Genomic DNA, 26,655 nt, shown 5'->3' with positions numbered 1-26,655 from the left:
TGTTATGTAACTGATGTAGATGGTAAATAGACTGTAAGCTCTGTCATTCCTCACCGTTCTCCGACCACCACTACTGTTGCTGTTTGCAGTCGAGGAAATTATGGGACAGATTTACTACCTCCCTTACTGGCTTATTATTTTCTTAACACCCACGGCCTTCAGAAATAGTGCCGAGCAATGAGCATTCAGCCGCGCTGAGGACCAAATGCCCCGGATTTGATGTACTTGAGGACTTCATGTTGCCTATAAATTTGGATGACAGATGACTCAAGTAAATCTCGAGGCTTGCCAGATCACCACTGTATCCCTTCCAGAGTCGACTTCCCCGCCCTGCTTTGAGTATTTAGTTGCTGCTGTCAGTCCCCTGCCTCGGGGAAGCAGAAGCACTGAGTCAGAGCAGCACAGACAGCTAATTTATGTACTTAAAAGCTTTGCCTATTTCCCCACAGCCACTTGGAAGTTGTGCGTGGTACACATGATCCCATGAGAGCAGAAAGTGAGGGGCTCCTGACAGGCAGCCTCTAACCCTCATTCTCTGCTCAGTGCGCTGTAATCACCGCTGATGAGGAGAACAGTCTTATGCTGATGAAATGATTGGCCTGCTCTTTGCTCTGAACGCTTCCAGAGTGAAACAAGTAGCCATGCAAGCAACAAAATGATTACTGCATTATATCACTAACCCAGATATCTGTGTCATGTAATATGCAGTGGTAGAATTTAGACTGTGTGGGGTGTCAGGACAAGTTTCCTGTGGATGAGCAATAATATGCACAATGCCAGCCTATATAATCTGAAGCTGCTACTGTAAGGGAGATGGGTCTGAATATGTGATGATGAGGAAATGTACAGTTATTCAAAACATGTTCATTAATAAGTAACACGTGAGCTATATTTAGGGCTCTTTCAGAAAGTCAGTGCGTCATCTAATTTATGAACAAACAGCATTATTTATGACAGGATCAGCTGTCATCCATTTTTCAGACACTGAATGCAAATTATAGAGAAGTGCAGCCTGAAATCTAAGCATCTGTATATGTCTTCATTCCTCTTCTTATCCGACTATATGAGCTTAATCATGACACTATAACTACTACGAGCCTCTTCACCTGACAAGTCTAGAAAAATGTCTGATTAAAGATACTGAAAGAAAAACATCCACTAAAAGAGTACACACTTAAAACCTGTTTGGTTTCTTGCTCATGTTAAGTCCAATTGGACATTTTTTAAACTAAAATAAGATAAAAAGGTTTGCTTGGATCCATCTTTTGAGGTCTAAAATACTAATGCTTCACTTGAGTGTCACCAAAGTTCAGTAAGTGTTTTAAAACTCAAAAATTTCTTCTTTTTCAGATTTTTCAATAAGAGGTTTCTTTCTGTTTCCCTGCAAAAAACTGAAAGTTAAACAGGTGTTGGACTATTTTTTTTGTAAAAATGATCATATCAAAGATAATATGAGCCACATTCACCTGACAAGTCAAGAAAAAAAGTCTTGTTAAAGGCACAAAAATACCTGAAATGATACATACTAAAGGGGTAAAAACCTTCAAGTTGTTTGGTTTCTTGCTCATATTTAGCTGTGACAGACATTCTTTTATTAAAACAAGACATTGATATTTGCCTGGATATCTGTTTTTGCAGTGTGAAACACTAATCTTATACTTCTGTATCATTAATATCGGATAGCAGTATTTTTTAAGCTTGAAACAGTTCAGCTTTTACTCATCTTATGATGATTTTTTTTTTGTCATGACCAGAATATTTTTCAGATTTTTTGCTGCAAAACTGAAATTTATTCAAGTGTACAATTTATCATAAAAGTTAGGGATGCAAGATATATCAGTATCAGCACATTAGCATCAGCAGATGCATAAAAGTGGCATCTAGAAGGATCTTTTAAGACCCAAATTATATTGTTTTCTCTGACTATGTAAACACCAAAACTACTTAAGAAGAGTGGAATTTCTTCTTTCATGTCTCTCTTCCTGTTTTAGATCCAAAAAACAGACAACATGTACTGTTTTGATTGCATTCATCTGGGGCGCTACATCCTTTGATCCTCTTCATGTTTATCTTTTCTCACGATCGCTCCGTTTTCTCTCTCTGAATTACCTCAACACATCATCTCAGATATTTTTTATTTTTTATTTTATTTTTTACCAATATTGATATCGGTTAATATCGGTTATCGGCCATAACAGTAATATTAATATTGGATATTGCTATAAGACAAAATTTTCATATCGGTACATCCCTAATAAAAGTCGTCTTATTAGACTTAAAGTGAGCCACATTCATCTGACAAGTCTCGAAAAAGTCTTATTAAAATATATTTTAAAAAATGACATCTGAATTATTTAAGAGTTTCAAAAATCGGCCAGTATGGTAAAAAACCAACTTATTTGTGTAGTTCCTTGAATTGAGACGTTGATTTTGTTTCGATAGATTTTGTTTTGATAAACCCCTTTGGGAGTTTGCTTTGTTACTCTTTACAAACAATCCAGGAGTCATTCTTGTCTTGTGTATCTTGAGTAAGTCATTTTGTCTCAAGCCTAAGACCTGTCAGACATATACGACTCATATTAGTCTGAATTAGATGTTTATTATTAGAAATGAGACGTAAACACTTGCTTAATTTTAAGAACTGTGCAGAGTTGTTTTTGCTCTTCCTTCATCTCGTGTCCTGCTTCACCGTCCACCTCCTGCAGGTGATCACCGACCTGGAGGAGCAGCTGACCTCGCTGACTCAGGAAAACGCCGAGCTGAACCGCCAGAACTTCTACCTGTCCAAGCAGCTGGACGAAGCCTCGGATGAGAGGGAGGACCGGCTGCAGCTGGGTCAGGATGTGGACAGGCTGCGTCGGGAGGTGGCAGACCGTGAGATGCACCTGAACAACCAGAAACAGGTGGGCTCAGCTTTGGATGTTTGTGACTGGGTGTTTTCCCAGCTTGTGTGTGGATCCAGAAAGAGGCAACAGTTAATTCTGAATTGGATGATACTGGTGTGATGTTTTGATTTGTTGAAGGGACGGGCTGATGGTTTTTACCTTGTCCAGATGTAATGCAGCAGATGACTGTCAGAGACGCTGTCACAGGTAGAACAGCTCCATGTGCCATCATAAGTTGACAACACAAGTTTCTGAGACAGTTTGATTCACCCCCTCCCTGCCTGACTCCCACTCTCCGTCAGTCAGACGCCAGGTTCTCACTTAGTCACATTATGTGATACCTCCACACTACCTTTGACAAATGACCTAGACATCTCTCCCAGCCCTGACAGTGTTAAGTGTAAATCAGGCAGGAAAAACCCTGGGAATATTTCTGTGTTGCTCTGTGTTCTGGATGCAGTGAGAGCGAGAGCGAGCATGCGAGCGAGGAGGCTGTGTGATGTGTGCGCGGCCCCTGTGGGAGGATTGGTGTGTGGGTGTGCAGCAGCGCTCTCGGTCCTGCTGGTTGTGTAACCAGCGATGGAAGTCATAGACGAGGGATGGGGTGGTGTGTGGGAGGGATGTGTCATCCCCATCACTCCCAGGTCGAGTCAGCTGTGGAAGCGTTGGACTTCAGAGGGCCGTGGTGTTGCTGCAGCACCAGCTCGGGCTATATTTGTCTCCTAATGCTTTGTCCAAGGCAACACATGAAAACCAGCTCTTTGTGGAGGCTCTGAGAATAACACTGGAGAAGCTTCAGCCTGCAAACGTGTCATTTAATGTAATGTTAGCCTGTGTCTGAGGTTGGTTTCTGTTTTTAGCCTGCTGCTGTTTTATGCTCATTAGACTCCTCGTGTGACTAGTAAAAAAAGATGTTTCCTGTTGGAGAGTTTGAGTCTAACCCTGGTGTCTGCAGAGCTGCCCACAGGTTGTGGTGGGAGAAAGACAGAGGAGTGGACGTCTTGTTGTTTTGTAACATTGCTTTCTTTTTGATACAACTTTGTTTAAGAGTTAAAAAATTACAGATCAACCCTTTTAACATCACATTATTAATAACATTTATGAGCTGTACGGTGTTCTCATTTGGTGATGAAGATCCATGAGCTTTAATGCTGGTTCTGTACTCATATGATCTTCTATTTTCATGTCAGTGTTTTTCTTTTGTTGAGTCGTTTTGAGTTTTAAAGTCCACTTAAGTGAACACAGGGTGATTTTAGGACTTTTGCTCAGCATCTCGAGAGCTTAAAAATTGAATGAAAATTCAGCATTTATTTCCTACACTTAGGATTTCTGTTTACAGCAGAAAAACTTAATAACTTGAGCTTTGTTACAAAAGATATTTCAGGAAATGAATTTTGGAATATTCTGTGTCAGAAAAGTAGCACTGATTAAAAAAAAGTGACTCATAATATTGCATCTAGAGATGGGTACCTTTCAGATTTGAAATGACACGGTACAGATGCCCGGTACCTGGTAATCGGTATCAGTACTCAACGCTACCAAATTTTGGTACTTTGTGTATTTATTTTTTTTCAATTTAACATATTTATTCTTCAGTATAAAACCGTATAATGCTGTGTCTAGGTCCAGCGTGGAAAATCGCCTACTCTTCCACTCCTTCACAGTCAAGGATGTGGAGTAATCAAGTAGTGTAAGGCACTACTTTTTTCAATAGTAACGAGTAATGGGTAACTCTTTACTTTTTTGAATAACGGACCCCAACTCTGGTGTTTAGGTACCTAACCATGGAACCTTTTGACTTTTTGTGAATTGGTACCCGGTACTTTTGACAGAATTCTGTTGGTACCTATAAAAGTACCTAATTCTGTACCCATCCCTAATTGTATCAGTTATTAAGTTTTAATTTTTCATATCTACGTTCTCTGAGACCTTAAAGATTTTTCATCTGATTTCTCATCAAAAATAACCTTTGGTAACATCTGTGTTTTACAAAGATGAGAGATTTAGCTGTCTTAACTATTGTAGCTAGCTTATGATAGTCAATACTGTTACATTTCAGAGGCTCTCTGCCACTAACACTTCTGAAACCCCCTGCTCTGTTTTATCAGGTACCTGTGTCTGTGCCATAGACTGTTTATCAGGGCTGTTTTTGTCCAGAAGCTCTTCCTGACATATTTATTAACCATTAAAGTATAGATGCACTAATACCAACCGCTGGTATCAGTTAGCGGTGCAACAGTGCCCCTCAAAGTTGGATCGGCATTGGGAGAGATCAATATTGCCGATCCAGGCAAACAGTCCTATGCCTTTTTTTTTTACCAGTGCTCTTTGCTACTTGATTTGAAATGTTGCCTCTGAAGCATTTGCTTTATTTTTTTCTCTATTACCAGTAAACAGGGTATAAAAGTTTAATTTGAAAAGAACTTGTGCACATTCTGAAGAACTGTTTTGATGGTAAACATTGAAATATTTGATAATTTAAATAAATATTAACTTCAGTACTTCCACCTACTCATTTTTTGCTTTTTACCCAAAACATTATCAGTCTTATCCCACAGTAGGGCATGCAGGTTATTATTTAACACTGGTATTGGATTGGTATTGGTTGATCCAAAGCCCAGGTATCAGTATCCAAACTACAAAAGTTGGATTGGTGCATCCCTATATCAAAGTAACATATGAATGCTCTATTTGTTAACTTTTTCTTTCAGTGATTTCTGTAAAAATCAGTCTCTCAGTGTGGTTAAACCTCCTTGTTCCATCATCACAGACTAATGAAATCTAACCTCACCTGTCCCTCAGGTGTCTTTGATACCAGATGATCAGTGGTCAGTTTTCTGCAGTGTTACGTGCTGCATTAACATCAACAAACTCTGCCTCTGACCAAGAAACATGTTCTCCACTAGGGGGCGATATGAAGAAAATATGTCAGGATGTTTGATGTCAGGATCAGGATCTGGATTTTATCTGGATTGTTTTTCATATTCAGACTGCTTTGACCCTAAAAACATTTTTAGACCCACATATTTCTGATCCTGCTCTCTGAGCTATTTTTGTGCATCATTTCACAACTTTAGTCTGGTCATATTTACTCTGATGTGTTTTTGAACTCTCACAATTTCACATCATGATAAATCCATTCACTTAAAGGCGTCAGCTGTAAGAGTTGTTGAGTTTCTGCAGAATGTACAGAGCTTCAGCTTTAGACAAGTAGCCTATGCAGAGTCAAGATGTAGTTCAATGAGATGTTACTGGATAGACTTTGAATTAGTTTGTGTGTCTGACCGAAAATGAAGATGTACACATGATTTAGAACATGACTAAATTCAGTGACATGATTAATACATTGTGAGATGAAAGCAGGACATCAGGTCTGACTTTGGACGTGTGCTGTCTGAACTGGTTCTTGGATAAAACCAGTTGTAGAAAGAAAGGAGGGTTATCTTTTTCCTTTCGGGATTAACTAGAGGAAGATGCTTGATGTATAGTAACACTGTTACCTGCTGAATGAAAGCATCTGGTGTAAAAATGCCCATGACTAAATGTTTGTCCATATTGGTGCTGTTGAGTTAAACTGGTGCGTTAGAAAGACACTGAAGTGTTTCTCTTGTAAACCCTGATCTCTAACAGAACCTTGAGACGCTGAAGACAACATGCACTATGCTGGAGGAGCAGGTCCTGGAGCTGGAGACTCTGAACGATGAGTTACTGGAGAAGGAAAGGCAGTGGGATGCCTGGAGGTCAACACTAGAAGAGGAGAAGAACCAGGCTGAGAGGAGGACCCGGGAGATCCAGAGACTGCTGGACACCGAGAAACAGAACAGGTTCTGAACACAACCCCACCACCAAACTGACCTCTGAATCTTTCGTCCAGTTAGAGCTGTGTTTTTTTCTGTTTCTGAGGGTGACTGGGTATGAATAACATGGTTAACATGCTCAGATGCACCTGCTCTACATGTTAATGAGCTGAAGAGCTGTTCTCCTCGTTGTGTTTTCAACCAGGCATGAGCAAACCTAAACACAAAGTGCAGAGAGATTCTTTTTTTAAAGACCAGAGAGAAACTCTGTTTCTGCTCCGAATGTTGCCGTCAGTTTTGGATCTGATTTTCTCCACCTACACAAACCGAAGCAACAAGTCTAGAATTATTCTCCAGGGTTTGTCAAAAGGTATTCTGGGAAATACATAATTTTTATTTTTGAGTGTATGTAGGCAGGCAGGTGATAAAGTCTGAGTACAAGAAGAGCATATTAAACACTGATAGAAGAAGATTTCAAGTTAAAAACTTTTGAGTCTTCACCTAATAAACCCTCTGAACATGAACACTGGCGTGTTCAGGAACTCCTCTCTTTGAGTGTTCAAAGTTGTTTTCTCTTTGTTTTAGGCTGCGTTCAGAGCAGCGATGCTCTGAGTCGCGCCAGGCTGTGGAACAGGCCGTCAAGGAGCACAAAGCTGAGATCCTGGCCCTGCAGCAGGCCCTCAAAGACCAGAAACTCAAAGCTGAGAGTCTGGCTGACACTGTGAGGCTTTCCACACTGTTTAATAAGTGTTTTACTAATTTAAGTCAGCAGCTGTTACTGGAAACTCATCCTGCTTTCTGTTCTCAGCTGAACGATCTGGAGAAGAAGCACGCTATGCTGGAGATGAACGCTCGCAGCTTGCAGCAAAAACTGGAGAGTGAGAGGGATTTGAAGCAGAGGCTGCTGGAAGAGGTGCACGTCCTGTTTTTACCTACTTTGACGTGTTACATTCAACATTTATACATTTCTGCTGCTGGGGTAGACACAGCTCAATCTATTTTACAACGTCAGGGCAGTTACATGTCAAATCACACTGGGATCTGATAGAATAGAATAGAATAGAATGGAATAGAACAGAAAATGTCCCAGCTGCAAACAAGAAAACAAAATTAAGGAAGTGTATGGAAATAGAAAAAAAGCTCCATAAGAAAATAGAAGCTGACAGCTTGTCCATCATTCTCCAGTTCAGCCAGCCTCCACCTCCACAGGGTCCAGGACTGAGCTTCTTCAGCAGTCTGTTCAGTCTCTGTCTCCTGGATCCTGTCTGCTCACAGCAGGTGAAGCTCGTCCAACATGGCGTTGGTGTCTGGTGTTAGCTCTATTAGCCATGTCTGTGAATAGCATGATGCTACTCTGCCCTCTGGTATTCCCTCTGTTGCTGGGTTAGCAAGGCTAGCTTGTTCATCTTATTGGAGATAGATCTTACATTCCCAATAACGACAGGCCCATGTCGTCACTTCTTTGATCCCCTCCTTCTCCTCACCTTGTGGGAAAACATCAGGCCTCGCACCAGTTAGCACTGATTTGCTACAGGGTGCTAACAGCTGGTTTCACATGTAAACAATGCAGCCATTGTTACATGTAGGATCTCGAGACAGTAAAAATATCACTGAAGACAAAAACCAGTTTGGTGTCCATGACCAACAAATGAGCCATACAAAGTAATGACCCACTCCAAATGCAAAAATGACAAAAAAGAGATGAAAAAATTACAAAACGGACAAAGAAGAGAGAGCTGCTGTTACAGACAGCCACAACCAACAGGACGGCGCCTATAAGATGATGAACATGAAGATGATGTAACATCTGGTTTCCCTCCACAGCAAGAGAAGCTGCAGCAGCAGATGGATGCACAGAAGACCCACATCTTCCGTCTGACCCAGGGGCTGCAGGACGCTCTGGATCAGACCGACCTGCTGAAGACCGAGAGGACAGACCTGGAGTACCAGCTGGAGAACATCCAGGTGCTGCTACACACACATCCTCCACAAACCTCACACACAAACAGAGTGCAATGTGATCAAGTTTCTGCTCAGTTAAGGAACAAAACACACACACACACAATGAAGTGCTGGGCTGGGGTTGAATCTGTGGTTTGCAGTCCTTGTTTCTCCCCCACTGTTCTGTCACTTTGTTCCAGCAGTGAAGATAAGGATAAAAACATGTTTTACCCCACAGCATACGCCCCCTGCTCTCTGTCCCTCTGTCACCCTCTGTGTGTGAAGTGAAGTACTTGAGGAGAAATTCATGGCAGTAGTGATGTTCACTTAGCTCCACCTGCAGGCTGTGTACTCTCATGAGAAGGTGAAAATGGAGGGGACCATCACCCAGCAGACCAAGCTCATAGATTTCCTTCAGGCCCAGGCGCACGGCGGCTCCAAGAAGAAAAAGGTCAGAGGAGACAGTGTATTTATGATTTATATCTGTGCATTAATTCTTATTTATCTCCTAACTGAGAAAGTTTTCAAAGAAATGTAAATACACTGATGTCAGACTAAAAAGTACGTTTGTCCAAGTGTGAGTTATTAAAGAAGTCTCACTTTTAAATATTTGCCAGTTCAGAATCCACTATTTGAAATAAGACCTTTAACACCAAAATCTGTTTTTTTCAAAAATGCTTTTTCAGAGTATCTGTGGTTGTGTTGTATTTTCCTGAGTGAACATGAATCCTCTTGCCCAAAAGTCTCTTTGATGACACTACACACTCTGACAAGGTTTGGTAGTGAGGAGAGAGATCTGTGGTGTTCTCTGCTGAAAAGTATTTCTTGGATTTATTTTGTAGTGATGGTGGACACTGGAGCTGAACTGTCAAAATGCAAAAAGAGGTCATAGTAGAAGAAAGCTAAACAGGAGAGTGATAGAGCACGGGCTAAAGGCTAACACAGGAGCTAAACTGTTTGTGATAATGTTGATTCCAACCCACAGTCAGCAGTTATTCTGCAGTGGTCTGTTCAAACTTGAGAGTCTATCAATAAATGAAGAGTGAGGTTACGTTAGCTCTGATTGGTAGATGACTGACAGGTTATAACTAGGATTCACTAACATTACTTGTTACAGACACGTCTCAGAGCACCAGGCTGAGAGGAACTCTAACAGATAATCTGCTCACTTTCTGGACACCGGATCAGTGTTTCTCAAATTGGTCTGCCAGGGCCCTCTTGTGGTCCTCCAGGACTAGGAAAAAAAAAAGAGAAAAGTTCACCAGGGCTCACAAAGTTTCCTTGGACTTCCCCCTCCTAGAGAAAGCTAAGCTAGTTTCAAGCTAACGTTACTCCATTAAGGAGCCTTAAGGGAAATCACAGTGTATCGGTGGCTTAAGACAAACACTAAAAAGAAGTGAGGAAGAGGGAACCTCAGATAGTGGCTGTAGTGTGTATTGTTGACACCCTGAAGCTAATGTTAGTGCCAATGCTAGTTTTCCTGCATCAAACTTGTATGATGTGGGTTTATAATACCTTAGATTGTAATCTGGGCTGTTCATCTGGGGCTATTTAGCTTAGTGGTACCTGAGTTTTTTTGTTTGCCTGCTTGCTTGTTTGTTTGTTTTTTTAGGGGGTGGGGAGTGGGGCTGGGTCTTTGGTCTGAAAAAATTTGAGAAACACTGTCTCAGAGCACTGGGCTGTGAGGAACACTGCTCTCCTTCTACAAACTGAGTTTATAAAGTGTGATAGTTGGCAAGTTTCTAACAATAGTTCTATGTAAGTACAGATAAATACATCACATCCTTGCTGTGAATCCTGGGAAAAGTTGCCTTGAACAAAGTAAAGTAGGTTTGATCTCCAAAACAAATGCACAGAGTCCCAACTTTACGACAGTGGGTGCTGGTGCTTACAGGAAACGAGGTCTTATTCTGAGAAAAAACACTACCAAGTCTGGCCACAGGTGTCACTGCAATCAACATAAACAGTTAGTCCTCACAGAGCCTTTAATGGGAAGCTATAGTTGACGCCTTGTTCCTTGTAAGAGTCTCTGATTGTGAAAGTCTTGAATTTATTAACCTTACTGCGTGTTTTGATTAAACCCAGAGAAAAAGAGACTGACTAAACGATGGGAAGTACAAGTTGTTTTGAAATTGTTCAAGTTAAGAGGTCAAGATTTGCTTTACAAGCTTTTTGATCAGAGGATGACGCACATTCACTTAGAGAGACAAAGCTGACCGAGCTCATCCCTGCTTTCATACAAGTGATCAGAATGTTCTCTGCTCTCATACCTCAGGGTCTGTTCGGCCGACGTCGAGAGGATCTCTTGGCCGCCATGGCCGCTCAGGCCCAGTCTCAAGGCCAGAGTCAGAGCCCCGTCTCTCCCGTGCCCCCCATCCAGCCGGTGCCTCTGCAGTACAGCGACATGAAGTCAGCTCTGGATAAAGAGCGCGCACGCTGCTCCGAGCTGGAAGATGCTCTCCAGAAAATGAGAGCGGAGCTGAGATCTCTGAGGGAGGAAGGTGAGACGGCTCCTCTGCAGCAGCTTAGACACACTTTGCATGCACATCAGTGTTCACGCTGTGTAGTCGATGGTAAAGACACAGTATCTGAGTGGTTCTATAATTAGGGGTACATTTCATGTCTATGGGGTATACTAATCAATTTTACTAAATATTCATTTCAAGCAATGACAAATTTTACAGTGGGTAATTTAGGTGACATTTCACTTTTATTTTAAACAGAAAGTTAACAGATTCCATCATTTATTAAGCAAAAAATGCAAATCATGTGTTGGAATTTGCAGTTGTTGTGCCATCCGATTTCTCAAATGTCAAGTTTGTTTTTCAAAATTAACACCAGAATACATGTTTGTGAATGTTAATTTTAGCACTATTTGGTGAAAATAATAATTAAAACATGAAAAAGGTGTTTTAAAAACTATTTTGAAAATTTATATAGATAAAATATATTCTATTTTGTGTGTGAGATATCTGCGTCAACCGTGTTGAGAAAAAACCCTATAAATCAGCAATGGTTCGCTCCAAAGTCACATGACTTAAATCAATTGAAGTCACATCCTTTTTGGTGGGAACCATGAAGAAAGTGTGGCATGTTTTAACTCCTCCTCATCAATATTTCATCAAAAATATATTGTCTGTACATGGGGCGCATTAATTGATCATCAACTGTGCACCAACATTTTCTGGTCTTTTCTGACTATAGGTGTTATAAAGAGCAAACTGTGAAGATAATGAGCAGAAATATTAGGTGATGGAGGTCAGGTGGTGCCATGTTCAAGGTCTGCAGTGAGCACAAGTCAAAAAATGGAGTAAATGTCAACCGTGTAACCAGGTGTTGTCAACTGTGTTACTGTGATTTTAGAGCCATAATTTTTTAAAATTTTGTCTAAATGATGAGGGAAATGAATAACTCTAAATTCAGTATAATATGGATTTATGTTGAAAAAATTGTCACAACTTTTGTCCATAACACAGCTGACAAAATTATGCTCCAAGATTTGTTTTTGATACCAAAATATTTAAGATTTCATTAGAGCTTGAGCTTGCCAGCTAATGAACTTAGTACATTCCAGGTGTATCATTTCCAATCAAATAGAAAATGAAACAAAAAAAGCACATAGTTTTTTTTTTTTTCCACTTTTTTTGTATACCTGAAATGTTCCTCTAATTATAGAATCACTTATCAGCTCTGAACAGTTAGAGAGCTGTTTGCACAGAATGGAGCATGGACGTACTTCAAAAATGGAAAACTTAGCAAGTGTTTCTTTCTTATTTTAAGTAAAAAATAATTTTATTAGACTAAATATGATCCACAGGACCATTTTTTATTAAGAATAAAATATAAACACTTGCTTAGGTTTCACTTTCTGCAGTGCGTTAATAACAAAAAGGTCATTTATAATCTGTTTAATCGGTTTTGGTCACCCCAGCGCTCCAGTATAAGGATCTGAGCAGCTCCTCCAACCAGTCGTCAACACGTCAGCAGATGGTCATGTCGTCCATGGTGAAGTCTCCTGAGCACCAGCAGGGCCCGACCAGCCTGGCCCCCTCCAACTCTGGACGCAGGAAGGAGACGGCGACGCCTGAAGGTGAGTGGTGATCCTATGCTCGCTAATCTCTTTGACAGAGAGTTTTGTGGAGGTCTGTAGCTTTAAACAACGGCCCTCATCCTCACACACACATTGACACACACTTCAGATTTTACTGGCAAAGGATCATTATGAAGCTCTCACTATCCTTTTTCTTTCACACAACTTTCAGAGAGAAGGAGGGTCACTTTTGAAAGTAAGTTATCCAAACTCATGGTTTCTGCAGTTTGGTCTCTTATCTCTCTTCTTGTTTTGCCTCATCCACATCTTTAATGGCCAGATTTTAAAAGCTCTGCACTTCAAAACAAAACAAATCAAACACCCACCAGGCCGGTCAGGTGAGAAGTGGTCGAGTTTATTCTCCCCTCATCCGTGCACAGCTTTAGAAATCTGAAGCATCTTATATTGGTTGCCAAAGCTTAGCCTCTGCTCTTCAACTCACCCAAGTCCCACCTAAACCTCTAACCATACACTCTCCCAGATGTTCTGTGATAAACTCTGAAATACACCAATCACTGTTTGAACCCACACCCTGAAAAAGGTGTTATCCAGTCATCTTATGAGACAGCAAGGTAACAACACTTCTCTTTAGATGAGCTTTGATAACTGAGAGAGGTGTAGAGACTGTGTCAGATGCAGAAAGAAAAGAAAAAAGATAAGATGAACAGAAATAGAAAATATAAACTGTAGCCAAGAGCAACACATGGTGCTGTTACTGTACAGCAGATGTTCATCATCCACACACTTAGTAAACTAAGTGTTTACAGAAGGAAAGAAAAACCTTCAAAGAGTCATAGACTAACATTAACTTTACGTTTTGTTTTCTAAAATGTGTTTAAACAAAAAGGTAACTATCAATCAGTGTTTACGCTTTAAAGTTTAACATGTTTTTTTAGCGTGTACGTTTTCCAAACACACTTTATGTTTACACCAACACATCACTGTGTTAGGAAAAACCTCACACTGCAAAAACTAAAATCTGAATGCATGGTTATGTCCAGTTTCTAGTGTCAGACTCAGTTAGAGCCACACACTTTTTTTTACCTGATTGACTCGCTGATAACAGCTGTTTGTGTATTCTTGTAATAAAATCTCCTTTTCTTCCTCTAAAAAAATGTTTTTCTTGATCTTCTCTCAGTCATACCATTACTGCTTGCCAGGTTTATCACTGTTTGTGAGTGGCAGACATGCGCAGTTCAAGTTTGTTTCATGGGGTTTTCCAGGAGGTTCCCCTTCATTATGACATAATCTGCATCTGCGTCTCTTTCATGGTGTAATTAGTTAACTGGACAATTACTTGCAGTTGTACATACAGCTAACGCTGCAGCCAAACAGGCTGTTCCATAACAGAGCGTTAGGACTAATGTTCCCATTTGTTTAATGACTGAACGTGCGTACACGCCCTGATAAATATATTAATGGACAAAGGGAAAAATACGCTGTCCCTAAGGTGACATAAACAAGTACCTCCCCGTGCACACAATCCCACATACTTCTGTTTTGTGTACATCTCTTGTTGATAAATGAAAGAGATAAAGTGATTAAAAATGTTGTTTCTCCTGTGCTAAACAAACTGCAAGTTCTCAAGTTATGTTTTAGTTAACAGTCTGAAATTCTGATAGCATGAAGTGGAGACTATGGTCTAGCAAAGCTCAGTGGGTTCCTCTTTCGCCAAGGTTGAAATAAAGCTTGACTTAACCCCTTAAACCATAAGATCCCATGATGGGGGGACTTTTAGAAAAAAGAGATTGACAGACTGACTGGGGCTTCGGTGGTGCCAGAAGGCAAGGATTCAAATGTACCAGTCAGTCTACACTCCAGCTCTCACCGATGGCCACAGGCTGTGGGTAGTGACTGAAAGGATAATATCGCCAATGTAAGTGGCTGAAATGAGGTTTCTCCACTGGGTGTCTGAGCTCAGCCTTAAAGAAGGGTCTGGAGCTCGGAAACCTAGGAGAGGCTTGGAGCAGAGCTCAGAGCGTTTCCAATGAGTAATGCAGACACTTCAGTGTAGAAGCCTGTGGTGCCCACGATGGCGTCTATGGTCTCTTCAGCAAAGTTACTGCATTGAGTTGACAGAAGTATTTACAAAGCTAAACCAGTTTAATCCTAAAATGTTTCCCAGCGAAGACCTTAGCAGTACAAAATATGTATGATTTCTTCCCCTACATTTTGTGCACTTATTTATGATGATGATAATAATAATAATAATAATAATAATAATAATAATAATAATAATAATAATAATAATAATAATAATGATAATAATACTAATAATGATAATAATAATAATAATAATAATAATAATAATAATAATAATAATAATAATAATAATAATAATAATGATAAAAATAAATAATAATGATAATAATAATACTTTTTCTTTTATCATATTTAGATGGGAAAAATGGCTGTAAGGCACTGGTTGGTCTCAGGTGTGCACCTATCAGGTTACCGTGTGTACTGAAAATTTCTTGTGAGTTTGAGTTGGTTTCTGGTTCATCCAGGAACCTCCTTTTTCCCTCAGCCCATGTCCTCTTGGGTGCTCAGTACAAAAAATATCTGAGTTACTTTTTAGTATCTCATAATAAAACATTTCTTTCTGTAAGGTGAATGTGTCTCATACTAAGTCTAATAAGATGTTTTTGTTAAAAATAAGACATAAATCCTTGCTCAGTTTACGGTTTCTGCAGTGTGGGGTGTGTGGAGCTCTGGACATGATGTGAACATGATGCTGACTGGATAAAGCCTTAAAAAGAAACAGTGAGTAGGCACAAGAAAAGGGATTGATCAAATCAATATTCTTTTTCAAGCATTCTGTCTTCAGAGTTTACTTGCTTATGCATTTTGCTTAACATCTTACAGTTCTGTTGGAAACCTTCTTTTGTTGAACTGATTTCATAGCGGGTATGGCATGGTGCTCTGAGGTTTTGAAGTGATGGATGCTCCTGACACAGTAAGGCATACCTACCAGAGCTGCCTGGCCCTCACTGTGTTCCCTGACTGTATTCAGAGTATAGCCGTCGCTTGAAGGACAGTCAGAGAGACAGAGAGAGGGACAGAGAGAGGGTGGTGCACCACAACACTGCTCACCGCTTCACAGTGGGACTCAACATGAGAGCTGCCAAGTGCACCGTGTGCCTGGATACAGTGCACTTTGGTCGCCAAGCTGCCACCTGTCTCGGTAAGTTACAGCTCTGAACCACATGAGCCACCATAGCTCTGTGTAAACTCTAACCGTGAAACATCAAACTGTACTTCAGTTACTTTTTAAACTAATTAAAGAAAATTCAGATCCTATGGAAGCCCTAAAAGGTCATTATTAAATGCATTTCATTTTCTCTGTCCTCTCAACATAAAAAGTTGTTTTCTCAAGATCATGACTTATTTTCTTGTTATCTTAAGACAAGAATTTTCATTTTACAGCATTTTCAAGATAATTTCCTGGCAATCTGTAAATCAAATCTTTATGATGAATCAACCAGGAGATGACGATCCAAGCTGTCCTTTACTGCTACCCATATGATTGTTGGAAGTGAAGTCCATTTCTGTGTTCCTTTGTTTTCTTCATGGAGTTGCAAAAGCAGGAATACATCACCAGAAAATTAGCTTGTTATCTTGAGATGATGAGATAATTTATCCCATTCCCTTAAGAGGGCAAGATTTTGAGAGAAAAACTAAAAGAAACTTGGAATCTTGAGACAGTTGTTGTAGCACTTGAGTCAGACTCCAGTTGGACTCTAATCCGGGCATGTAGGACTTATGACTCGACTCAGACTTATGCGCTACGCTACATTGTGATATGGAGGACTCAGGCTTATTTGTCAATGAATACTTTGTTAATATTTATTATTTCTTTTGGTATCAGGTCCTACTAACAGATCAGTTTTCAGGCTACGGCTGGTACTTGTTTGTTTACCTTCATGTAGCGCTGTTAACAGACATCTGTTCAGGATACACCCAGAGAAGCAAGTAGATTGCCACGCTAATGTTACTTTGACTGTTGATGATTGTCATAAGCTAGCTGCTGAATAATGTTAGCTTCATACAATTCATACATACATTGAATTCATTCATACATTCATACATTCATACAATGGTTGCACAATGCTTGGTTAAGTTGTGGTCTGTTTTTAACTTACATTATATATTCTGACTGCAGGTGCATTCTGCTTATAAAGAATAAATTAAATGAAGCGTGACATAATTGAGCATTTAATGTATACATCATAATTACAGTCTGTGAAATTAGACCAAGGTTTGTCGTGAGCTGTCACACTGTAAAATTCAGATCATCAGACACTAATGTTAATTAACTGAATCTGTTTTCTGCTCATCAAATTGTCCAACACAGTCAGTCCAGGTTCCAACATGGGCTAAGGTACTGGGGTCTCGACCTGGATCGAGGACCCGACCCTGACTCAGCTTTTTTTTGTCTATGTTGTTTTTTATGGTGACTTTGACTCGAGCTGTAGTGACTTGACTACAACACTATCTTCAGATCTTGACTTTATTTTCTCTTAATCTTGACAGAAAAGCTAATTTCTGGGTTTCTATATGCTCTTCATAAAGAAGAAAAACAGAAACATGCTTCACACTCCTCAAGCATGTGGGCCACCGCAGAAAGGCAGTTTTACACCATGCCTTTAAGCTGACAACAGCGATCACTTTACTGATTTGATTTTTAGATCCCAGAGAGATTATTTTGTTATCTCAGAATTGTTAGTCAAATTATATTGTTAAGTAGATAAATAAATCAAGATCTTGGAAAAAAAAAGAAAGTTTTCTCCAGAAATAACATGCAATTAATATGACCTTTTATGGCTTCCATAGAATTCAGCAAATTAACTATTATTTTGCTCTTGTTTCTCCTTTTGTGTAACTTTCAAATATTTTAATTCAGATAATAAATGGGAGTGTTGTCATGATGTGTTTAAACCCTCTTTATGGTCCATGCTGTCCCTGTTTCTTTTCCATTGTGTTCTGTTCATCATGTCACAGAGAGAATAATACAAATCCTGTTTCTCCTACAAAGCAAAAATGCTCTGTCAATGTTTCACCCATAAGTATTGTCATGAAAAGTTAGATTTTAAGTTTCTTTTGTTTTTTTCATTCATTGCATCAGTCCATTTTGAGGTGTCTGAATAAGACCAGGGATGTCCTGATCAGCATTTTTTGCCCCTGATCCTGATTATTTAATCTTGAGTTTCAGCCGATACCGAGTCCTGATTCTATTTTTGGGTTTGGAGATAAACATCACTGAAAAAGTGAGAAAGTGAAGCAGCGCAGTCTTTTCGTTCCTTGTGTTAACAATACTGAATAGTAAAAAAATAGTTAAAAAAAATAGTTAAGCTGAATAAGTCCATTTAACTAAGTCCAGTTAGTTTTTAAGTTTAAACCCTCTGGATTCAAAACTCGTTGGTGGGATCAAAATACCATTTTTTTTTTTATAAATGACTGGCATTCACAAGCCATTTGTCCAATCCAAACACTGAAAACACGTGAGTAATCACCAGATTCTCAAGTTTCCGAGGGTACATGAATGTATCACATACAAAGCTGAAAACATGTCTTAACATGACGCAAAAGACGGGAGAATTTTATCAACACCACTTTGAATTTCATGTCTTCTCAAAACATTTGCAGAAAATGACCGGTTTGCTCGCTAAATTTAGTTGGAAAAAGTTCTAATCTTCTGACGGCTTTAAGCAAACCCTGAGTGGTGGAGATGTATTACAGCAACGCAACTCTCCAAAGACAATGGCTGTTTCCCAAAGCCCAGGTACCTTGCCTTGCCTTGGTCTGATGTGGGCGTGGGCAGGCATCCACATCATCAGTCGCTGCCCAAGTGCTGTTCCAATGTTCATTTCCTCCGGAGGCGTATATCCTCCGTTTGGTTAGCATGTGGCTAATTGACCAAGGATACACAGGTGTATCCTTTGCTGCCTTGCCATGGCTATAAATACCCAACATGCAACACGTAAATCTACAAAAAAAACTCAAATAATGGAAGAAAAAGACACATCAGAGAGAGACGCTCCAGCGGAGGTGCGCGGTAAATTCCAATTCAAATGTAAGTAACAAAATACACCTCTGAAAATAACAACTTATACCATGTCCAACACTTGACTCTTTTGTGTGTCACTCACGTAACTATAATTACTGAGAAACTGCACCTGCAGAGTGTCAATGATGTGACATTAAAAAAGCAAAAAGCATACAAAAGTGGCAAGCCATGACAATATTTGTGGTTGCTTTAGCATACGGTCTACTTTCCCGTTATTATAAACTTTCCAAGCACTGCCCACAGTGCAACACGTTATGTAAGACAGTGTAACTCCAATTACATAAACATTTGTGACAGGAATCTGATGGTAAAATATGCCTTTGTAGGCTGTTCCATTAGCATCTCTTTTCGAGCAGAGGCAGGACACTTGCCTTGGATTGGAAGGAAGTGGCTTGGAAGGCACTGCCTTCCAAGGCAAGGTACCTGGGCTTTGGGAAACAGCCAATGAGAGGATTCAAACCTACATATTAGACACCAACAGGACTATCTCATGTTTTTTCCCTTTCATGGAAATATTTATTTTGCAAACTGGATTACAACTTTAACTGACCTGAACCATCCATGGCAAGCTAAATATGGCTGCTGTTCTACGTCACTGTACCAAACCTTATTTTATCAGTCTCTCATCAACTTTACGAGGTTGGGCTCGCTTAAAGCGCTCGGTTTTACTGACGCCTTGGTGTTGGGCAGCAGTTTTGGCTTTTAGAGGGCTAACGTGACGGTTGAGAGGATCGGCTAGAATTCCCGATTTAAAAAATGCCAAAATTGGCCCGATCCAATACTCAGGATCGGGATTGGGACATCCCTAAATGATGTTCAACTGACAAGCTCAGAAAAATGTCTTGTTTCAAGAAATTTATTGGGTAAGAAAAGTGGGGCTTGTTTAGTTTCTTGAATTGAGGGATTATTTTTCTTTCAACACACATGAGAAGTACCTTCTTGTTGTTTCTTTACTCCTTTAAGATTTGAAATAAGACATTATTTCTGGATTCATCAGGTGTATGTGTCTTATAGTTGGTCTAGTTAGACAATTGTTGCTGAAAATAAGACATAAACACATGCTTAGATTTTTTTTGCAGCGTAGCGATGTTAACTGAGACAATACAAAATGTAATCACGCCGCTTTAAAAACATGTAAACAGATAACATACAGTACTGATACCCCTCTATGTTCTCCTGATGTTGGTCAATGAGGCTGTTTTTGAGGAGCACTGAGCTTAAGTTTCACCGCTCTATCTCTCTAACAATGTTGCTCCCTCTTCAGAATGTCACGCCTTGTGCCACCCAAAATGCTCCCCCTGCCTTCCAGCCACGTGTGGCATGTCCAGCGACTGCTCCCTGCATCTGTCTGACGGCCTGTGCCGGGACAAAGGCAGCTCCCCAGCACCGCCGCACAAAGAGGCCAGCGGCCACATGCATCTGGAGGGCTGGATGAAGCAGCCCAGGTCAGCTGAGAGCACACACTGACATCACTGTGTTACTGATGTAGCTCTCTGTGTCTCTGTTCGTAGTTATTCAGAATCAGAAATACTTCAGGGATGTATTTAGACGTTTTTCTATCATCAGGACGTGTGTGGCTCAGAAAAGTGTTTGTTTATGCAAAGAAGCAGACGTAAAGTAAGAAAGGAAAAGCTGCTCAGAAGCTTGTGGTATCCTTCAGACCTTTTCCAAAACACTTTAAGCTGTTTCTTCTCCACCCACTCATCAAGCTCATGTTCTGAACACAAGTCCTTTCTTCTTTGTGTTTATCACTCCGTCTCTGACTGAATCTAATACCCAAACCCTTTTACTGAGGCTTTCCAGGAGTGTCCTGCTGTAAGGCAGCTGAAATCTTTTCATCTTTGCTGTTGTTTGTGTGTGTGTGAAGGAACGGGAAGCGAGGCCAGGGCTGGGAGAGAAAATACGTGGTCCTGGACGGAACCAAAGTGTCCATCTACGAGATCGAGCCCCGAGAAGGTTTCCTCCTTTGACACGACCCCACGCAGACACACTGATCTACCACAGCTGATGTGCTTATCTCTGGACACAAGCTGCCTCTGAAGCTTTTCTCTGTGTGTGTGTGTGTGTGTGTGTGTGTACGCTTTAGATTCAGTGAAGCCCCTGGAGGAGTTCGACCTGTGCTTGTCAGATGGAGAGGTGGTTGTTCACGGAGCTGTGGGGGCCTCTGAGCTGCCCAACACTGCCAAGTCAGGTACTCTGGATTTTAGAGACAGACACAGGGGATATGGGACTCACTGGAAAAACAACCACACAATGCAAGTGTCAGAGTGTTTAAAGCAGATGCTAATTTGCAACACCTATCCTTAAAGTGGATTTTAAAAGAGGAAAACATTAAAAATCATATTGCACAGAAAACGCTGTAAACCATGATAGTGGTTATCTGATTAGTTTTCCACATTCAGTTTTGTAAAATTTACCAAGGTCCAGCAGCTTTTTCTGACATATTAACCAACCTTTTAAGTAACACACTCAGTTTCTTTCAGTGATTTCTGTAAAATCAGTCTCTCACTGCTCAAACATCCTTGTTCCATCATCACAGACTGATGGAATCAAAACTCACCTGTCCCTCAGGTGTCTCTGATCCAGATGATCAGTGGTCAGTTTTCTGCAGCAAACTCTGCTTCTGATCAAGGAACATGTTCTCCATTAGGGGGCGATATTGGAGAGATATGTCTGGATGTTTTTATGTTAGGGTCAGAATCTGGATTTGATCAGGATTGTTTTTTATATTCAGACCATTTTGACTTAAAACAAAATTTTCAGACCAAAGTATTTCTGACTCTGCATGCTGAGCTACTTTTCTGCTCCATTTCATCACTTTGATCTCGTCTTGTTTCCTCAGATGTGTTTTTTGAACTCTCACATTTTCACATCATGATAAATCCATTAATTCAAAGAAGTCAGCTGTAAGAGTTGTTGAGTTTCTGCAGAATGTACAGAGCTTTAGGCCTTGTCCACACATAGCCGGGTATTTTCAAATATTAATGTCCTCTCATTTGTTTTTAAAAACATTTCCATCCACAAACACACAGTGCAAATTCACCAATAAGTGCGGCTTAAATTGTGCCAAACACATATTTGTCATTGTTTTTCAGATGTATTTTTGTTGTCATTGTAATCATCAAGGTAAAGAGCTGTTTGGAAGGTCCACCATATATTGCACCAAAGAAGACCAGATGTCATCAAATTTGTCAGATGCTCCCTGCATGCTTTATCTAACTTTTTCCATATTTGTGAAGTAAACCATTTCTTGTCACCATTGACTAACAGAAGGAGGGTGTTTAGCTTTCCAGTTGTTAAGAATGCATCCCCTTGCCACCAGAGTGGCAAATGCAACTGCCCTTTTGTGTGAACATGATAGGCCTTCCTCAGACCTGGCTACTCCAAAAATAGCTGTTATGGGGTTACCGTGAAGCTCTATACCACAAATCGATGACATACTTTTAAATACAAATGACCAGAACTTTTTCAGATGGTGGCAAGACCCAAACATATGTCCTAAGGACACAGACAGCTGACATCTAGGACAGACAGGGTGAACTGTGGTGTACATCTTTGCCAGTTTATCATTAGACAGGTGGAGTTTATGAAAAACCTGAAACTGAATTAAATTCATTTTCACACAAAAAGAGGAAGAGTTGATTAATACTAGAGACTTTTTCCAAATCTGATCTGGGATGAGTTTGTATGTATCCCTCCCACTTAATTTTGGCATTTTCCCATGAATCAGGGCATATATTTTGTATGAGTTTATAAATGGATGAACTGAGTGCTTTTTTAAAAGGATTTAGTTTTAGAATTTTTTCAACATGATCCATCTGATTTAACCCAGAACGTGATACAAAATTCTTTGCCGCAAATATCCGAACTTGCAGATAGCCAAAATAATGTTGTTTAGGCAGATTAAACTTTATACACAACCCTGACTCTGACTCTTATTTGGTGGCATTGTTTTTCAGACGTGAAACCCATGCCATCCAATCAGGATGAACCCCCGTTATTCAGCTGTGATGTGTGAGAACCAAAAACTCAGTTTCCCAGCATCTACACAAAACCACAAAACAGGGGTTTCCCAAAATCTTTACTTTGGCTGGAGTTTTCAGAAAACGTAGTTTTCAGTGTCATAAAACTGCAGTTTCGTGTTGATGACAGGCCTAAAAATGTATGTGGTTTCCCTAATACCCAACTACGTGAGGACACGGCCTTGGCTTCATACAAGCAGCCTATGCACAGTCCAAATGTAGCTTAGTGAGACCTTACTCGGGTGTCTGTGGAGTCTTAAAACAAATTAAAAGTTGATAAATCAACTGTGGGAAAATGAAGGCCCTTAAAAAGTATGAAAAAAGTCTTAATTGTGGTTTTATGAGGTATTAAATTTTATTGGTGTTAAAGCTTTGACTCCAAAAGTATCCATGAATATTTTTTTTCCTCCTCGTGACTGTCCCCTTATTAAGCTGTTAAGCATCAGGCCTGTGATGTTGTCAGCTATTGGAGCTTGGCAAGATGGACATGCAATGAATCATTCAAGTCCATCTAAAACGCCTCAGAGCCGCCTGCTTTCATGTCATCAATGACGTGCTGATGGAAAGCAAATCACACAGTCTCAGGCACATTTCCTAAATTTTGATAATGATGAAATAAGTTTTTGTTTTTCAGCAGGTTGGCCTTAAATAGTTGCTGTTACTTCTTGTATGAGAACAAGAATGAGAGTGTCAATAAACTGGCCAGTAGTTTCATTTATTCTGTCAAGCTTTATTCCTTCACAGCTTAACTTATTTCCATTTAAATTCAAACCACAACTGTTGAAGATGGGTTGCTACCGACAGCTTAAAATTGCGATCAGGTCTTAAAACTTTTTGAAAGGTTTTTAAAAAAAGTCTTCAAAAGGTATTGAAATTAACCTCTGGGTTTCAGCATACACCCTGTAACCAATACACTTTGGTTTGGCTTATACTGACGTTCAGTGGTTCTGTCGCAGGTAACTCTTGGCTTGAGGAATAAGCTGACTTAGTTTCTAAGTTTAATGTCAAACAAGTGGCATCAAGCTTTTTCATGAGCAGGTTTTAACTGATGCATAAATAACAATGTCATCAGCATACGACACAGAGTGTGAGAGCTCCAGTTAAAGTTAATTTCCCTCTTATTAATTGAAGAGTAAGCATCTTTCCCCTCACACTTCCTGTCCTCTGTCTGTCAGATGTACCGTATGTCCTGAAGCTGGAGTCCCGTTGTCACACCCCCTGCTGGCCTGGACAGGCGATCTACTTCATGGCCCCCAGCTTTCCGGACAAACAGCGCTGGGTGGCTGTCATGGACTCTGTGGTGGCTGCTGGGCGAGCCTCGCGAGAGAAAGCCGAGGCTGACGCAGTGAGTATTTCTGAGCAGAGAATGGACCGGGGCCTTTGGTCCTCCATGTCTGCTGCTTCGAATCATGATCTGTGATGACCAGAGTCAGAAATAGCCGACATATCTTTGGCTGTGGTCATGCTGTTTCGCTGGTTGGGGGCTATTCATGAGCGGCAGATCTTTCAGTTTGATTTTCAGAGTTTTAATGGATAACCCCCAGTTCACATGTATGTGTCATTAATTGTCCCCTTCTCCTCTCTCCTTCTTCCTTCTCTCTTTCTCTTATTGTCCCTCTCACTGCTGTCTGTTGCTTTCTCATCGTGTCACATTGTATGTCCGGTATATGGGCGTGTTTTGTTAATTTGCCCTCTTCTGCCCATCCCTCTGGGTTTCATTGCACATATAGGCTGCTGTGTCCAAAAGACAAATGGTTCTGTCTCCTCTGGTCCAGGTAAACACTAACGTAGACAAAGACACTCAGACTTACTAACCACCACATAGACCTGCATATCCTCCATCAGGCACGCTGTGGTGCATGAGTCTGTCATGGTGTTGTTGGGTCACCCTGCCCTCTGCTCTCACTTCACCTCCTGTCACCAGTCCTCCCTCTGAGCTCTCCTCTGCTTCTGTGTCACATCCTGTACGATGTCTCTGTTCCTACACTTTGGATGTTGCTTTAAACTCTTCCCTTCTTTTGGTGTTTTCCTGTTTGAACCTCAGTGCACTACTTCAACAAGATGTTTGATCATCTTTGTGTTGACCCTCCTCAGCAGTCCTGAGTGGAGGACGAGGGATCAGTCAGTGGGTTTTGAGCTGCTAGTGCACTCGTCTGTTTTGACCCCGCTGTCCACTGCACACTCTTTAGAGACTGGGACTCAAGTCATGTGACTCATCCCAGATAAAACGTCATAAATCCTGCATCATGAACCTGGCTTCACTTTCCATTTTGATGATCAGGAGCTGATAAATACTGCCCTGAAGCTCATTCAGTCTGTGTGACAGCTTATGTAATAAGAACAGAATGATTTGGCCTCTAATCATCGGTTTAGTGAGTCAACGGAACAAATCAGATCAGCTGATTAAAAATTTCTCAAGAGGCTGCTTTGTTGGCTTTGAGTACATGGTAACGAAATGATCTTATTTAAATGATTAACCTTCTGTTGTTGATGTGAGTGAAAAATAATCTTATTCCAAGTGTCGGCCTGACTCTTAAACTATAAGTACAAGTAATAACCATCACAGGTAGAGTTGGGTATTGAATCAGGTACCTGATTCTGAACTGAATTCTGTCTGTAGTACCATGTACTGATTCACGCAAAATCAAACGGTACCATGTTTCGGTTCCTAAACACATCCTTATGACTGTGAGGGAGTGGAGGAGTAGGCGATTGTCCATACTGGACTTAAACACAGTATTGCAAGTTGAGTTTATCACAGATAGTCTCAGCTTTTTGATAGTCCACACTTTAAATTGCCGACTAAACTTAAAGAGGGGGTGTTCTGCTTTTTTTTAGGCTTTACTTTACTGCCTTTGTAGCAGCTTTACATGATTTATAGCTCAAAAGAATCTTTCTCGTTCTGTCACTGATGTTTTAGGAAACCCTTATTTCAGTCTGTATCATTTCATTTTAGCAACGGTCTCTTTAAGGCCCCGCTCTCCACAAACCCCCTTCCCTCTGATTGGCCAGCCCTCTGGAGGCTTGTTAGGGGCCGACAAATGGGCATACCATTGTGTTTGAGACCAGTTAGGTGATCCTTATGAGATGACCTCATCATTTCAGCAAGTATCATGACAATCTTGTGCTATGTTAAGAATGGATAAACAAATAAATTTGATCTACATATATAATTTAGTTTTACCTACCTTTAATCTCAATTACTGTAGAAGTTCCATAAAAAAACTCTTTGGCACCACAGAAGTCTACGCTCTTTACTGTAGTTTCACCACCTGTGTTACAGACAACTGGTGCTTGTGCTTTGTCTAGTTTTTAAGATGTAATTATGATAAGATGAACCTTTTTTTGTTATTTAATGGCAGAAAGCAAACAGCTTTCAGATGCTCTACAAACACCATCTGGTGGTTATATCACATTACAACAATGGGCCGATGAACAAATGAAAAAATTCATTTAAGATAAGATTAACAGTCACTTGAACTATTTGATCATTTATTATTGAAGGAATAGTCAAAAACTGTAACTCATCACCAATGAGTATGTGGAGGTTTAAAAATCTGCATGTTTAGTTTGAACACAGAGCATTGTCACTTTAAACCCATGTGTAACCCTTCATGAACTACCCTATTAAGTCTGCCAGAGCTAATCTTTAAATTTTTACTAGTGCTGTCAGGCGATTAGAAAAAATAAATCTAATTAATTACAGGATTTCTAATTAATTAATCTAATTAATCACATTTTAATCTCATATCTCCTTGAGGTCCCAAAATAAAGAATTTGAATTCCAGGACATTAAAATTACATTAAAAGACATTAAAAAACAAACATTTAAAATTAGGTGGGAATATATACA

At 40.2% G+C, this 26,655-nt stretch overlaps 1 protein-coding gene across 10 annotated transcripts in view; it reads left to right on the top strand.

Moving 5' to 3' along the window:
• Nucleotides 1-26,655, top strand: part of citb (citron rho-interacting serine/threonine kinase b) — a 98,111-nt gene that overhangs the window by 57,505 nt on the left and 13,951 nt on the right. For 3 of the 10 annotated variants that reach the window (XM_074669751.1, XM_074669756.1, XM_074669753.1), the window contains exons 16-30: nucleotides 2,706-2,903; nucleotides 6,516-6,709; nucleotides 7,268-7,403; nucleotides 7,491-7,595; nucleotides 8,507-8,647; nucleotides 8,955-9,074; nucleotides 10,899-11,124; nucleotides 12,555-12,713; nucleotides 12,886-12,909; nucleotides 15,727-15,897; nucleotides 20,045-20,225; nucleotides 20,648-20,736; nucleotides 20,867-20,971; nucleotides 23,978-24,147; nucleotides 24,533-24,577. In XM_074669751.1, coding sequence (XP_074525852.1) covers nucleotides 2,706-2,903; nucleotides 6,516-6,709; nucleotides 7,268-7,403; nucleotides 7,491-7,595; nucleotides 8,507-8,647; nucleotides 8,955-9,074; nucleotides 10,899-11,124; nucleotides 12,555-12,713; nucleotides 12,886-12,909; nucleotides 15,727-15,897; nucleotides 20,045-20,225; nucleotides 20,648-20,736; nucleotides 20,867-20,971; nucleotides 23,978-24,147; nucleotides 24,533-24,577 — 2,064 coding nt within the window. The remainder of the gene's footprint in view (nucleotides 1-2,705; nucleotides 2,904-6,515; nucleotides 6,710-7,267; nucleotides 7,404-7,490; nucleotides 7,596-8,506; nucleotides 8,648-8,954; nucleotides 9,075-10,898; nucleotides 11,125-12,554; nucleotides 12,714-12,885; nucleotides 12,910-15,726; nucleotides 15,898-20,044; nucleotides 20,226-20,647; nucleotides 20,737-20,866; nucleotides 20,972-23,977; nucleotides 24,148-24,532; nucleotides 24,578-26,655) is intronic. The other 7 variants (XM_074669752.1, XM_074669755.1, XM_074669757.1 and 4 more) reach the window with 5 other exon arrangements.

This window comes from Halichoeres trimaculatus, unplaced genomic scaffold, assembly GCF_033239565.1.
Source record: "Halichoeres trimaculatus isolate MK-OKI-2021-1 unplaced genomic scaffold, fHalTri1.1 fHalTri1_scaffold_5, whole genome shotgun sequence".
Taxonomy (NCBI): Eukaryota; Metazoa; Chordata; class Actinopteri; order Labriformes; family Labridae; genus Halichoeres; species Halichoeres trimaculatus.
Note: the sequence above shows the minus strand (reverse complement) of the source record. Positions and strands in the feature narration are given on the sequence as shown.